This window comes from Pongo abelii, chromosome 7, assembly GCF_028885655.2.
Source record: "Pongo abelii isolate AG06213 chromosome 7, NHGRI_mPonAbe1-v2.0_pri, whole genome shotgun sequence".
Lineage (NCBI taxonomy): Eukaryota > Metazoa > Chordata > Mammalia > Primates > Hominidae > Pongo > Pongo abelii.
Window position 1 is genome coordinate 136,432,175 of NC_071992.2, and position 16,620 is coordinate 136,448,794.

General features: G+C 37.4%; 1 protein-coding gene across 2 annotated transcripts in view; it reads left to right on the top strand.

Annotated features, from left to right (window-relative positions):
- Positions 1-16,620, top strand: part of COL14A1 (collagen type XIV alpha 1 chain) — a 240,948-nt gene that overhangs the window by 61,862 nt on the left and 162,466 nt on the right. For both annotated transcript variants that reach the window (XM_024251441.3, XM_024251440.3), the window contains exons 6-9: positions 6,627-6,782; positions 7,659-7,778; positions 9,244-9,408; positions 13,617-13,778. In XM_024251441.3, coding sequence (XP_024107209.3) covers positions 6,627-6,782; positions 7,659-7,778; positions 9,244-9,408; positions 13,617-13,778 — 603 coding nt within the window. The remainder of the gene's footprint in view (positions 1-6,626; positions 6,783-7,658; positions 7,779-9,243; positions 9,409-13,616; positions 13,779-16,620) is intronic.

The following is a 16,620-nucleotide window of genomic DNA, read 5'->3' on the forward strand; positions in this document are numbered from 1 at the left end:
CTCACACCTGTAATCCCAGTGCTTTGGGAGGCCAGGGTTGCAGGATCGCTTGAGCCCAGGAGTTCGAGACCAGCCAAGGCAACACAGTGAGACTCCATCTCTACAAAAATTAACAAACAAACAAACATTAACTGGGCATATGATATGTGCATCTTGTTCCAGTTACTCCGGAGGCTGAGGCAGGATCACTGGAGCCCAGGAATTCGAGGTTGTAGTGAGCTAGTATTGCGCCACTGCACTCCAGCCTGGGTAACAGAGTGAGACCCTGTCTCTGAAAAGAGAAAAAGAAGAAGAAAAAAATACCTGTTATCCAGTCCTAGCTCTGCCAGTAACTAGTAAGTCAGTCACTTGTCCTCTCTGAACCTCAATTTCATTTTCTTTTTTCTCTTTTTTATTTTGAGATGGAGTTTTGCTCTTGTTGCCCAGGCTGCAGTGCAATGGCGCGATCTTGGCTCACTGCAACCTCTGCCTCCTGGGTTCAAGCAATTCTCCTGCCTCAGCCTTCCGAGTAGCTGGGGTTACTGGTGCCTGCCACCACGCCCAGCTAATTTTTTGTATTTTTAGTAGAAATGGGGTTTCACCATTTGGCCTGGCTGGTCTCGAACTCCTGACCTCAGGTGATCCACCCACCTCAGCCTCCCAAAGTGCTGGGATTACAGGTGTGAGCCACCATGCCCTGCCCTCAATTTAATTTTCTGAAAAATGGGGACAACATGGCTTCTCATGGGAATGTTGTAAAAGTCAGAATTTGCCAATGTATTGAAAAACCCTTTCAAAACGAATGTTTCTCCTTGAGTTTTTGGCAATGTAAAATGATGTTAACTCTTTTTATAAAAATACCTTCAGTAGTGTGGCTGGAGCCGGTCTCTACACGGTAACAGTGAGCTTCTGAGAGTTCTACTGTACCAAATTCTTAGGGATTTTCTTTTGCTCTTGGTTTGGAAACTTGAATGTAACCTCACAGGAGACTTAAGTGAAAAATCGTTCTGTGGCCACAGTATTCCTTCAAATGTCTTGTGTAATGAATGGCTGAGACTGATATTTTGCTAGTGGCATAGAACAAAATAATTCAAAGCCCCTAAATGAATCCTAGACCAGTTGTGGTGAAATCATTGTGAGGTTTTCTGACTGAGGTTAAGACAGGGTGAATAAAAGTAGTACACACTCTCCTTTCATTCAACTTAGCCTCCAGCATTAGGAAAATATCAAGGAAGGCAGGCCACTTTGATACGATCTCCCTGATTTCTAAATAACTGTAATCCACTTTCCCAATGCAGTAGTGTGGCAGGGCAGGAGGAGAGAACACATTTAATTGAGCCATCATGGCTCATTTCTCTAGTGCCCTACTAGAAGTATGAACTATGTGAACAGAGGAATTATTATTTAACAACACAATTCAATTTAGTTTACCTACACTGATGTACTATATGTCAAGAGATGAGCCAGATAAAGCGGCTAAAAAGACAAGTTACAAAAGCCCTCCCCAGTCAAGGAGTTCACAGTCTAGTCAGGGAGATAAAAATGGAAGCCAATCATAATATTCCAGTGTGATGGGCACAACAATGTACAAATCCAGAGTCAATAAAGAGGGGCAGGTAATGAGTTCCATCTGAGGACAGTGGGAAAAGATTCATGGAGCTGGTAAGTGTAACCTGGGTTTTGAAGGATGAATAGGAGTTTACCTGGCAGAAAAAGTTATGTTCTGTCAGCTCTCTCTTTTCTATCTTCACTGACTATGTTGATAAATACCTTTATCTAAAAATGCTTTGTAAACATTATTATATAAACCATAATTGGGTCTTTAATTTGAATGCCATTAGAACAAAAACAATAACATGGTTTAAAAGGAAGATTTTTAATTTGGTAATTTTATACTATTGCCATTACAGTAACATTACCCCTTGCCCCCACATAGAGTTAATCTTTGTATGATTTTGTTTACTTTTATAAAGCGCTTTTTTGCATCTGAACCTATGTTCGTTATTATAGTCTATTTCCTCTCACTAAGAATTTAATCACCGAGTGGTGTTAAGAGTCAAAATAAAATAAAAGAATTTAAACTGCCAGGAGTTGGGAGCTTTGTTGTGTTCCCAGTTGCTCAGAATAGTGCTTGGTACATAATAAACACTAAATAGATTTTCAAAAAAATAAATAAATTTCATCCAGGAAATTAGTTGCATAACATCAAATGAATAAACATGGGTTTGGAGTTTCTCATGATGTCAGTAACACAATAAAATTGGTGTAAAATTATTGGAAGAAGGATGCTTTTCACATGGGCAACTTCAGTATGAAAGTGCATTTATTTGGGATGGAAAAACATTCTAGACAAATAATTGGAAATGTTAGCAAACAGCACAGATTAGCTGTGGACACAGCAGGGGCAAGCCCTGCAGAGACACTGCTTTATGTAACAAGATTTTCCCCCTTGTTTTCTAGATTTATGTAACATAGAGTGCCTTCCTGAAGTCAGTATATACCCATGTGGTTAAAAACATAGGTTGTGGAGACACATTACTTGGGTTTCAAATCCCAGGTTTGCCACTTCTTAGCTAGGTGACACCCTGGGCAAATCACACAGCCCTTCTATGCCATACTTTTTGACTGCAAATGGGAATAAGAGTAATGGTACCTGTTCCATAGAGTTGTTGTGAGGACTAAATCAATAGATAAGTGTGGAAGGCTTAACTTATTTATTTATTTATTTATTTTTTTGAGATGGAGTCTCGTTCTATCACCCAGGCTGGAGTGCAATGGCGCAATCTCAGCTCACTGCAACCTCCACCTCCCGGGTTCAAGCGATTCTCCTGCCTCAGCCTCCCGAGCAGATGGGATTACAGGCACCCACCATCATGCCCGGCTAATTTTCATATTTTTGTAGAGACGGGGTTTCACAACGTTAGCCAGGCTGGTCTTGAACTCCTGACCTCAGGTGATCCACCCATCTTGGCCTCCCAAAGTGCTGGGATTACAGGCATGAGCCACCACACCCAGACTTAACATTTAATATAATAATGTACATCATTTCCAATATGGAATGTTAAGAAATTGCTAGTTCTTCCAACTCTTCTCATCACAAAACTCCAGAAAGTATAGAAGAGAAAGGGGATCATTTCTCCTGGACTTGTGCAATTGTTCCTTTTGATTCTATCTGTGACATAAAACTATTATTATCTTTGTAATCTAGGCCATACATTGAGTGCTTTTCTTTAAGTTCAGCTGCTTAGGCATTTTTTAAAACGCCACCTGTATTTTCAGAGTTGCATTTTAGATAAGACCCATGTAAAGTTAAGAGCTGAATTAAAACACAGTTCAAGAGGTCATTTCCTCTGTCCCTTTGCTTTAATTTTAAATACAGGCTTGCAGACAAAAAGGATTTGTGTTATTTTACAAATTAATCTGGAATATTGTCTTAGCAATAAAAGCTTATGCACTGATTCCTTTATATTGTAGATTTAAACTACATTTAGCTTCTGGGTTTTACACATTTACCTGGGCTCCCAGGTGTGTCTGGTTTTCTTTTCTACCACTTGATTTTTAACACATTTTAAGGTACTTAATATTTTCTTTCTGATTGGTGTCTCTCTAAGAATGGTGAAATGGGTAATGAGTAATGTTGTCTTCAGTTTTGAATCTGGGCTCCTGCTTATAGTAAGACAATGATTTGAATGCATTTCTTTAAAAAGATTCACTATAACAGCTGGAATTATGGTTAAGGTATATGATTATTGAACTTGAACACAGTGGCTTTTAAATTACCTCTTTGTACCAAGTATATGAACAGCTGTTTGCCCCTGGCACAGGCAAACCTGTTTATGGGACAAACATTGTACATGTGTACATTATGATGGAAATAGCCACTAGGGTTCATTGCGTTTATATATGTCTTAGAGCTGATAACCTGGATTTAGGACCCAAGAAAAAATATTGTTTTTACAGTTCTCAAGTGAGTACGTACTAATCTTCAAGAAAAATCATACTTTGCAGTACAAACCCAATGGTAGATTTTGACTTTTGAAATTGTTGAAAAAAGTATATTCCTATGAGTCTTAATTTCAAGTGAAATATGCCGAGTTGTAGTTTGCTTTTAAGGTTTTTGGTGCTTAAATTATATGACATAAACACTCAAATTATTTTTCTAGGTAATGTTTTGTGCATGCCAGATAGGATTATTTCCCTCTTCTTTTAATTAGTTACTTAATTAGTAATTTTTAACGGTGTCATAAGCACCCAAGCCCCCCTTACCCCCAAAATCTAAGACCTTGACCATACCCCACACTTATGCTTTTATTTTCTTTAAGATGTCTTTTGATGACCAACTTAAACATTTTTAGTCTTATTAAAGGTATCAATCTTTTGATTTGTAGTCAATTAGTTCTATATCTTGTTTAGGAGCTATACAGAATTTATATTTCCAAGTCATTTCTGACTTGAATGAGCTAAATAAACAATATATCTATTGGAAGTTATTTTTTAAACCAGAAAATACCAATTTCATTACCTCTCTTTTAAATAAGCAGAAAGGGTTCCCTTTCTAAGATCCTATCCACATGGTTCCCAATTAATTTATAAGTGAAATAATATCCCCAGTAGTTTTGGAAAAGAAAGAAAACTACTCTCCATTTGAGAGCAACTTTTCCCCATAAAAACAGAGAAAAATGGGTTCTTGAAGCTTAACCAGACTTCAGTTTTCCCTGGTTATGTCCAAAAAACAAATTAATTTTTATCCCGTGACTTCTTGTGGTATTCCATTTTAGCCTTTTTCTTAGTGTGGCACAGTAGGGCTGACTCCCAAATACAAAGTTACCAGCTGATGGCTCTGTATTTGGTGATTAAGAAAGGGAATCTGGTGCCAGAAAGTGAATATACAAACTTTGGATTGAGTTGTACTGTTTAGCTTCTATGATGAATATTGGAGTGGTTCATTGGCAAATTCATTTTTTCCCCATCTGGTAAAAGCATCTAGGTATCCCATGAATATTTATATCTGGAAAAAAGTCAAGATCCTTTAAGCAAAATGTGGCCTGGTAGGTGCAGAGACACGTATATTAAACTGCCTATGCCAACCATAGTAGTTCAACTATTTTTTTTTTAAGTAAAAGCATATTCAACTTGTTTATGAACACTTCTGTATTTTGGTTTTCATTATATATGTTAAAAAAATAAAGATTTTTCTAGGCCAGCAAGAATAAAAAGGATACAGGAAACCTAGCCCCAAACCCCTCCACCCGCCACACACACTTAATGATCTCTAGTCCTAATATGAAAATTCAGCAAAGTTAAGCAGTTCTTTGGAAGCACAGACCACAGTACGAAGCAATGTTGCAATAGGTACTAAAAGTATTAGTCTGTTCTTATGCTGCTAATAAAGACATACTCGAGACTGGGTAATTTAAAAAGGAAAGAGGTTTAATGGACTCACAGTTCCACATGGCTGGGGAGGCTTCATAATCATGGTGAAAGACAAAGGAGAAGCAAAGGCACATCACACATGGCGGCAGGCAAGAGCACGTGTGCAGAGGGAATCTTCCTTTTATAAAACCATCAGATCTTGTGAGACTTATTCACTATTCAGAGAACAGCATGGGAAATACCTGCCCCCATTATTTAATTACCTCCCACTGCATCCCTCCCATGACACGTGGGAATTATGGGAGCTACAGTTCAAGATGAGATGTGGGTGGGGACACAACCAAACCATATCAACATTGTTAAGGATTTGTGAAACACTTGGAGAATATTCCTTTGTCTTGGCTCTGTGTGAATAGAAGTGGTGAGTTTCCCCTAAAGAAGCACAGACCTACCCTAGATTAGGCAGCCTTCTCCATTGTTGTAGAGACTTAGCCATTCACCCTCTGCATTTCCCCAGCATTGCTGTGAGTGGGGCCTTCTCTAATAGTAAAACATAGGTACCATGGCCACTGGGCATCCTCTTCTGAATCTTTGTCCTGAGTCCTAACTGAGCCATTTAAAAAAATTATTTACATGATCTTTAGGAACAAAATTTACTGTCACATGCGCATAATATGCAAAAAACATTTGACTTTGGGGAAACTCTTTGGCCTTTTTCCAGTTATCTTGTTCCAAAAGCCCTTCCTACTTTAGAAAAAGTCTCTGTACCTTTCTTGGATTAAATACGCGGCTGTAACGTTTCCTTGAATTCAGAAAGTCCGCATTTCTCTTTTCCTATCACTTCCTGTAGCATAAATTTATCAGGATAGGAGAGCCGTCTTTTTGCCTCCTGGCCATCTTCCCATCCCGGCTGACTGGCACACACTGGTGTTGCTAAGACCTTTCCTGGAAAGAATCAACAGGCAAAAGCTCAGAGCTGGATGCTTTTGCACAGACACTACTTTCTAAAATACACAGAAGGCTGAGTTGTCAGGATGGTGTGAACCTGCCCAGTATTTTCCTAACTATTTCCAGAGCACTGGCTCTACAGCCAACCGTTACCACAATTTTTTTCTAGTAAAATACATTTAAGGGAAGAGTTGTGAAAAGATGGCTGCTCCTACGGGAACTCTTTTGTATTCTTAGCACTAAGTTGTCTAAAAGACATTAAGATGGACTGTTTTTGAAGTTACTCTGACAGTAACACATGCGCTTTTCTGGTATGTGCTTTGCAGAAGTGAAATTTGTCTGTCAAACTCCAGCAATTGCTGACATTGTAATCCTGGTCGATGGTTCATGGAGTATTGGAAGATTCAACTTCAGACTGGTTCGGCTTTTCTTGGAAAACCTGGTTACAGCATTTGATGTGGGCTCAGAGAAGACACGAATTGGTATAATTTCTATTATTAGCAGTAGCAGTCAGTTGTCAGTGCAGACTGCTGGGAAGTATTTTAAGAAATTTCAAAAATTCCTTACAAAGTGACTTTCAGGATTGCAGGATACTCATGGTCCCCCAAAGCACATGTTTGGATCAATAAATATTATTTATTCCTTCTAATTTTTGCAATGACACTGTCATTCAATTAATTATTGAACATATTTTAATTTTCTGAAAAGTCAAGTTCTTCTCTGTTAATAATATAAATAAAACTTTAAAAGTTACAGCTGGTTTAAGAATTTATTGCATAGCAGTTTTCTTTTTATTTAAAAGAAAGAGCTAAATCTAGGAAAATGTTGAACTAGAAAATTGGCAATCATTTAATAGTACAAGATAATCTTTGCCAAATTAATTCTAGCCCAGATAAGAAGCGAAGAAGTTGTAAATCTTTGAGCAATATTGAGCAATTACAAATATTTATTATTTGTAATCAAATAATAAAAATAATAAATCTTTATTAAACAGTCTCCTAGTTTAACTATTAAATAGCCATTAAGAAAAATGACTCCTTTGAGAATAAATCAACAACAAATAAATCTAGACCTTTTATCTACAAACATGATCAGATTTTTTTTTTAATGCCAAGTACCTAATTGGGTGCTCATTTATAAATGGCTAAAAAATATGTACACTCCCTCAACCCCCGTATATGTCTAACTTGATTCCTTTAATTGATCTTACTCAGCAAATCTTTTTGAAAATTTATAGCTAGGCCAAAAAAAATTTTTTTGCAAAGATGAGGCTTTTCGTCATTCTAGTTTCTTGAGTAGCCCACTAGATTTTTGAGTAACCCATTATTCCTGGTGAGTTTCCTAATCTTTTCTTCCAGGTCTCGCACAGTATAGTGGTGACCCCAGAATAGAATGGCACTTGAATGCATTTAGCACAAAAGATGAAGTGATTGAAGCTGTCCGAAACCTCCCATATAAAGGAGGAAATACACTAACAGGTATGTTTTGTTCAATCCATGTTATAACAACATATCTTTTTGAAGAAAATTGTATTACCTCATTTTGCCACTTTGTAAGTGTTATCATAATGTTTTAATTAAATTAGCACTTAGGATTCTTTGATGGCTGTTTTCCCAAACTCAGCACTGAGTTAAAAGCCAGATATCTCATTCCTTTTGTTCTATGACTATAATGTCCCAGGAAGGGCTTGGTTGGGCTAGGAGAAAATGAAACAAGCCCTGAGACCAACAGAGTGGAGTAGCTGTCTAACCTTTGTCAACTAATCTTTTCGCTACTTTTCTCCTCCTGTCATCCTCCACCCTGTTATTTAAGTATAAACAACTTTCTTCTCATTTTCAAAGAAGATATTTTCTTTGCCCTTATTCTGCAATCATTAGTTATCATGAAAATATTGTGAAATAATTTTCTAAAAAGTCAAGATCCTCTCTGTTAATAATAACAATACGGATCTTTGGCTCACGGTATTTTTGATGAATGATGAATATAAGAATATTTACATTATAATCATCCATGGCACAGTCACAAGGGGTTTGTAAAAATTTTCACCTTGAGACATGCTGCAAGCTAAGCATCCCAATTCTGAAAATCCAAAATGTTTGAGTGCCAACATGATGCTAAAAAAATGCTCATTGAAGCATTTCAGTTTTTGAATTTTTAGATTTGGGATGCTCAACCAGCAAATATAATGCAAATTTTCCAAAATCCAAAAATACCCGAAATCCAAAACGATTCTGGTCTCAAGGATTTTGAATAGTAGATATTCAACCTGTATTGCCTACCACAGGCACATATTAGAGATGCTCAGATGAAGCAATGTAGATGTTGTTATTGATTTTTAGGTAAACCAGTAGAATCCTGATCATTGCTTTGCCAAACTGAGGCAAAATCTGGTGGAATTTTTGTTAATGCAGCAAACAGTTTATTGAACACAAATCCTATAACAATATTGCACCATTTCTTATTTTTTTCTGGATGGAAAGTGTCATACTCAAAAGGCAGGAGTACGATTAATGATTTTAGATTTGTCCCTTCTACTCCTAAAAAACAAAGAGAGGGTTTTTTTGGTTCCTTAGAATATCACGAACAAAATTGAAAACCTAATGATGATGCAGTGTGAGTATTCTTGCTTCATCCTGAATTATAAAGGTTCAGATCTGCTTGTACACGAGATCTATTATCATCCATTGGCCATGAATTCAGTGTTCTTTATAAATGCTAGTTTCTGAAAGAATGCAGTGTTTAATTATTTTCATTACCTTTATTCCAGTGGATTTTAGTTCCTTGTTGAATCTGTGAAAGACAAGGTTATTAAAAAAATGAAGATTTGCATGTAATAAAAAGTCTGTGGCTCAATAGGTTACCCGTCTTGTGGTTATATCTTGGAGAATTAGGAGACTTTTTATTAGAGATGGCTGGTGTTTACTTTTCCTTGTTTTCTCCAAGGTCTTGCTTTGAACTACATTTTTGAAAATAGCTTCAAACCAGAAGCAGGATCAAGGACTGGAGTATCCAAAATTGGCATTTTAATCACAGATGGAAAATCCCAAGATGACATTATTCCACCATCTAGAAACCTTCGTGAGTCTGGTGTAGAACTGTTTGCCATAGGTATGTGCTCTTTATAGTCTTGTTTCAACTAAGGGCATAGACCCACAACCACTTTAAACAATATGTAATGTGAAATGCACTTCACTGAAAGTCAGGAGACCTGAGCACTTTCTAGTCTTGGCCCTTGTCATAGGCAGCCCTGTGATCTGAGCCCAGCTTCCTTACAGTTAAAATGGGAGTGATGCTAGCTGTCATGTATCCCATGGTGTGAGGATTTCTAAGTGAGGTGTCATATATAAAATGCTGTGAAAAGCAGAAAGTGGCATGCAAAGGTCAGGTACATGTTTGTTACTGTTTAATAAGTCAAGACTTTCTCTTAAGGGTCACAGCTATCTCTTTTCTGGTAATATAGGAAGAATCTAATTTATCATTTTCAAGGAAATACGATCCTGCAACTATGTAAAGAAGACACAAAGTTCAAGATTTGTAGTAGTTCTTATCTGAAACTAACCCTTTATAAGGTATCCTTCTTGTGTGAAAAAGCATATATATATATATATGCTTATATATATATGCTTATATATATACGCTTATATATGCATATATACGCATATATATGCTTATATATATATCATGCATTCAGAATAACTACAAAATATTTAGATGATGCAACTTTGCTGTTGATTAAAATGTTAACATTTTCTTTGGCAATGGGAAGGTCTTCTATTTAGTAGAGAACAACAAACTTTCTCAGCAGAAAAAAATGCCTGATTCCCCAGCAACACTGAAATACAAACCAAACTATAACAGCAAATCCCTTAATAGGGCTCTGAAGACATTTGAAATTGGTTATCATGAAGGGTCCCTTTTATTATGTTTTACATATTTAATTATTTTATTTGTGATCAGTCTTTAGTCCAAATAAAATGCATTTATCTTTCTGCATTTATCAAGAATATGGTGCATTTTTCTTTTTGTGAACTTTCCATGAGCTGTTTCTTCTATCAAAAGAGAGTACTCTCTACCCTGGAGTTACATACCCAGTTGTAGTGGGTGCTGGCATAAAAACTACATATTTCAGAGTACTATTCTACTCTTATGAAATTGAACTATCCAGGGAGAAGGGGCCTGGAAAACCATACCCAGTTCTGTACCTTAAAATCATTCTCCAGGGTTGAGAACTACTGGTAAGCCCACGGGGATATCTCCTCTAGGTATATTGGTAAGTTTGTCTCCCTTAGAGAAAGATCCTAAAAAGTTTTCCTATATATATATATATACATATATATATATGTATATATGCATATATATATATGTATATATATATAATTTTTCATCAGAGGATGTTTCTGATCATTTTTTCAGAACTTGTTTCCTACTAGTATGTAGCCAAGTACAGTCTAAGAACAGCTGCAGAAGCTGTGGAAACTATGGTGTTCCCTCCTGTTTCTTTTCCTTATTCTTACAGCATCTCTAAGCAGTGAGTTCCCAGAGGTTCAGGTTGTATCTTCTTCACCTTTTCATCCTGATCACCTATCCCAGTGCTTGACACTTAAGAAGTATCCAATGAATGGCTGTTTAATAAGTTAGTGCTCTAAAGAATTTCTAAGATAGCAATTATTTCCCTTAGTATTAAAAATAAAAATATTCTTGAAAGATACATGTAAGAGAAGTGTATTATTATTATTCAAGTAAGTGATGTATGTTATCCTATAATAATACAGCCATTACTGCTACATTTTTCATTTACAGAAGAAAGAACAAAGACATCCAGGAAAAAAATTAAAAATGTATTATGTTCGAACTTTGTTTTGGTAAATTAGAACCTTGTTATTTTGTGTGCATGTGTGTGTGGTGCGGGATGAGGTGGGTGATATAGCTCAGTGGTGTGCAGGAGCCAGCTCATGCCAGTTTGCAAGAGCCAATTGTGCAAACCTTTTCCCAAGTCTGCATCTTGTGACCTCATATTGGTAGCTTGGAATAAGTGGGGTATTTATTCTACAGAAATTGGCAAACACTACAAATTAGGGCAGAAAGCTGACTGTTAAATATTTACCACATTTACCAGCACACCCCTGGAATTTAAATGGGCAATAAATGAATTTAACCATACGGTAGCTTCACTTGTAAAGATAAATGTGAAGTTGGTCCTAGGAGTTGAATTAAATTTGCTTTGTAGGAACATTTCTTACCCTGAAATTTAACAGTACATCTTTTAGAGTTATCAATGAAAAAAAAATCTTTAGACCCTGTCCTAGATTTGCTACTCGCAATGTGGCTTATAGAATGCTTAATTCAAGAAGTATTAGCTTACGTACTATGCGCCAGGCATTGAGGAGGTTGTTGGGGTACAAAGATGAACAAGGCAAAATCCTTACAAAACAAATTCCTCCAAAGTCGTGATGACCATTTCCTCTCTTTTATGTGCAGTTGCAACAGTCAAACTATTTTATTTGGGAAGGTGAGGGAGAGGCAAAATTGGGCCTGTTTTTCCCAGAATATTCCTATATAAGTCCAAACTTGTTGGTTTCAACTGAATATCACAAAAAAAAAGCTTTATTGGCACTGCTTCAGCATACATTCAATGTTATATTAATTCAGATGTACATTTTAGAAGCAATTGTAGAAGTCCTTCAGGCAAGAACCATCAGAGAGATTTATTTTCCTGTCCTTTTGTCCAATAAAGGAAATCTCTGCCAAAGACTTAAACTAATGGAGGACTAATTTATGTGTTTATTCTCCATTTTCTGCTCTTGTTAATGATGAATAGGTGAGTTTTTAAGCAAAGCTTTAAGTAAATTCATCCAGATGTGATTTAGACTTCTCTGAAAATTACCTGGAAATCAGCAGTATTTATTATCCTGCAACCTCCTAAAGCAAATAGTTCAGAGACAACTAATGCTTTGTTGCTCAATATGTTGGGGTTGAAAGATAAATTCATTGGCACAGCCAGCCATCTAAGAAGTAATTCATGTTGCCCCAGGTAATTTCTCTTCCTTGCTTCTATAGAACCTCCTTTTAATACCCTCTGATGATTGAAATGACGGGCATTATAAAGAAATCCTCCTTGTTTGATGAAGCTTGGAGAAGGGAAATCTACCTTCGTACCAATAAAACTTAACCTTATGCCTCTCCTTTCCTATCTCTAACATTGTTGGTAAATGTTTACTCATTTTAATGTGCAGTCTTCTGAGAGGCAGTATGAAATAGGGGAACAATAGTTCCAAACTCATAGGATTGATTGTGAGGATTAAAAGTGTTATTATATGGAAAACACTTACTGTGGTGGTTGGGGGCACAGTGATCACACTCTTTTTTAAGGGTTCGTGTTCACTGCTTTCTGTCCTATTCTATTCCCTGCTGTATTCCAGACACCCAACTTTGTGCTTGACCACGGAATTCAGTAGATACTGTGGAAGGACCAGAAATTTTCTGTTTACGTTAGTATAAAATTGTGGTGGTTACTAGACAGCAAATTGTATTTGAGTATGTTAAAAAAATAATTTTCCCTAGCTTTCTCCTTGGCTTAATGCTATATAATAATAATAATTTCAAACATATATATATATATATATATATATTTGTTCTAGCAGTATTTCTCAATTTCAGTAAACTTATTTTATAGAAACTTAAACCTGAAGCTTTGATAGTTTAGGATGCTGGTTTAATTACTATTGCTTCTGCAATATTCATGCAAAACAGAAGTTAGTTTTATTAAGTCATCTTCCTGTTATGATGTACTGAGTAAAATTAATATCTAATCATTTAAAAATGATTCTGCAACTGACTTTTTGTAAAAAGCAATCTGACATGAAATGTTCCTCTTTAAAGTGGCAGATGCTTTTAACCAAATCCAAGACTGCAAGTTCACCAGCAGCGGGGAGGGTGACTGAAGCAGCCTCTCAGATGGGGGTGGGGGGGGTCCCAAGTGTTGTTTACCAGGACACAAGCACATAACAGCTTTCATCTTGTCAATGGTACATATGCTCCCTCTTCCCTTTTTTTGCTTATTTTCTTTCTATATGAATAATTTGTTAGAATCAGAGCTATTGTTTTGTTATATAATAGATATAAGACTATATTTTTTTATTTCATCAGTTTATTTCGTGTGTGCATTTTAAATAAAATTTTAAATATCTATCTACAAGCAGCAGATGATGCTTTGACTGCAGTGAAGATGGACTGACTGGGTCAGATCAGGCCCACCACAGTCACTCTTTCCAAGGGGGCATAAAGGTCACCATTCTCTTTTTTGTCCTCTGTGTAAGGGGTGAAAAACGCTGATGTGAATGAGCTGCAGGAGATCGCCTCCGAACCAGACAGCACTCATGTGTACAATGTTGCCGAATTCGATCTGATGCACACAGTTGTGGAGAGTCTGACCAGGACCCTCTGCTCTAGAGTGGAAGAACAGGACAGAGAAATTAAAGGTAAAATGAGTGACGGAGCAGTCCTGTGGATGTCAGTATTATGGTGCATAAGCCTATCGTGAATTGGGAAAATTCTTTTCATTTTTCGTGTTGGCTTTCTGAAGACCCCTTGTTCCCCTAAGACCTGAGCCATCAGAGTAGAAAAGAGAGTATATTAGCAGGCTTTGTGGGGGTGAAGGAGGGACTCTTTACACACAAGATGATTTTCTCCATAATGTTACATTTACATTTATTTAAAACTTAAACTTTTAATTTTAAGATAGTTATACATTCAAATACAGTTTGTAAGAAATAATACATAGAAAGATTGTGTTCTTTACTAGTTTTCCTAATGGTAAAATCTTGTAAAACTAATTACATTACCACAAGCAGAATACTTGTCATTGACACAGGCAAGATGCAGCACATTTCCACCGCAAGGATCACTCCTGTTCCCTTTTATAGGCACCCTCACTTATATCCCTCTCCCTCTCTCCCTAATCCCAGACAACCACTACTCCATCTCCAATATTTTTCATGTCAAAAATATTATGTGAATGGAGGTATGTGGTATGTAACCTTTGGGGACTGGCTTTTTTCATGCAGGAGAATTCCCTGGAGATTCATCCAAGTCGTTGCACGTGTCAACAGCTCTTTCTTTTTAATTGAGTGCCAGATTCCATGATATGGATGTGCCACAGTTTGTTTAACCATTCACACATTGAGGGGCACCTGGGTTGCTTTCAGCCTTTGGCTATGATGAATCAAGCTGCTGTGAATGTTCATGTAGAGGTTCTTGTGCAAACATAAGTTTTCATTTCTCTGGGATAATGCCCAGCAGTACAATGGCTGGATCATATCCCGGTTGCATGTTTTGTTTAATTTAGTTTTCATTAAGAGTGGCCTCCTTGCTACTGGACAGTGGTGAAAGTCCTGACTCACTGCTAGGTCTCCTCTGACTCTGTCACAGAGTAAGGGAGAATGGTGCCTCATTACTCCCAAGTGGGGTTGAGGGTCCAGGCAGGCTCTTCATGTGGTCTCTCTTGATATCATAGATAGGATTGTAGGGGAAAAGATTCATTACCATCTGCTGGGGATGAATATCTCTTCTCTACTTGACCTCTCACACCACCCTGGCTGACATGAGGGGGTTGGGGTGGATGTTAGGGCACCCTATTACAGCCAAAAAAGGCTGGAAATTTTGACTTTCCACTAGGCCTTTGCTGGTGTGGGTAAAGGTGTGGCCACATTCTTTTTTTCTGTGTTGATTGTCTGCAGTAGAACAATTATTACCAAAAATGTTTAAAAAGTTTCAGTCTTGGTAGGCTGGCCATTTCCTGGTCCTTTGCTAGAGGGAGAAGATTTTGTTAGCAATTTTTAGTCTGTATCTGTTGGTGTTTCTAGGTTGCCAGATACTTTAGCTCCATGTCTGGGATATATGAGTAAAAGGAAGTGGGAGCTCACCGCTGGGAGCTCCTGAGCCCTGTAGTTCTGCACTCATTGACCTTCTTCTCTCTACTTTTCAGCGTCTTCTTATGCTTGTCTTTGATATAATTTCCAGAGTTTTTAGTTATACTCAGCAAAAGGAATAGAGTAAAGCACTTACTTTATTTGGAGAGATATCATATCATTGGCCTGCAGATTGCGCTTGCCTTATAGAGTTGTAATCTGAGAAGAGGGTAATATCCAAGTCTTCTTTCAAGAGTCTGATTTTATTTGCTGCCTCTGTTGTAACCAGTGTGAAATGGTTCTTTCTGGCTACGTGTCCTTCTCTCTGTCATCATTCCCCTTTCCCCAGGCTAGATCTCATGGGGCTGGGCTGGGCATCCAAGCAGTATGATCCTGAACACATTTCTCTGAGCTTCAAAGCGAAGCTACTTTAGACCTCAGTTTTTCCAAAATAGTCTACATGTGGTTGATGATACAGCATGTAATAAAGTTCCTGCCCATAGTTTGTGTTCAAAACAGTATTTTAAAAATTGAGATTATTAAAGTCCCTTTGAGTAAGTGCTCTTAAAGCGTGAGAAATTCTAAAGTTTAAGCTCTTTATTATCATTTACATATTGCATTCCCCCTCCACTTAGATTTTGCATGTCCCAAATTTTTATAGAATCGTTTGCTTTAACATGTGTAACACACACACACGCAAATGTTTGCATAGTGTCGAGCTCATAGTGGGCATTTAGTATATGTTAGTTGCTTTTTCTTTTTTTAAATTTTTAGATATTAGTCACTTGTTGAATTGAAATTTTTAGTATAGAGCCTGTGTTCTCTGATGCTTAGAAACACAGACTTTTGTGTCAAGCCCAGATATCAATGTCAACTCTGATACTAATTGTGAGACCTTGGTCAGGTTAGCTGACTTCATTGTGCCTTGATTTTCTCACATACGAAGTGTGAACAGTAATAGGAACTAGGGAGAAGTAGATGAGATGAAAAAATCTTCTTAAGACTCTGAAGAGTACCTTTCAATACACACATGCTTAGTTAATGTTTGTTTGTTTGTTTTTTGGAGGCAGAGTGTTGCTCTGTCCCCCAGGCTGGAGTGCAGTGGCACGATCTCGGCTCATTGCAACCTCTGCCTCCCGGTTTAAGTGATTCTCGTGCCTCAGCCTCCAAAGTAGTTGGGATTACAGGCACCTGCCACCATGCCCAGCTAATTTTTGTATTTTTAGTAGAGACGGGGTTTTGCCATGTTGGCCAGGCTAGTCTTGAACTCCTGACCTCAGGTGATCCACCCCACCTCGGCCTCCCGAAGTGCTGGGATTACAGGCGTGAGCCACTGTGCCCGGCTGTTAATGTTTGTTTTTATTAACAATGACCTTAATTTAAGAAAGTTCTCTGGAGTCAAGAACTATGTCTT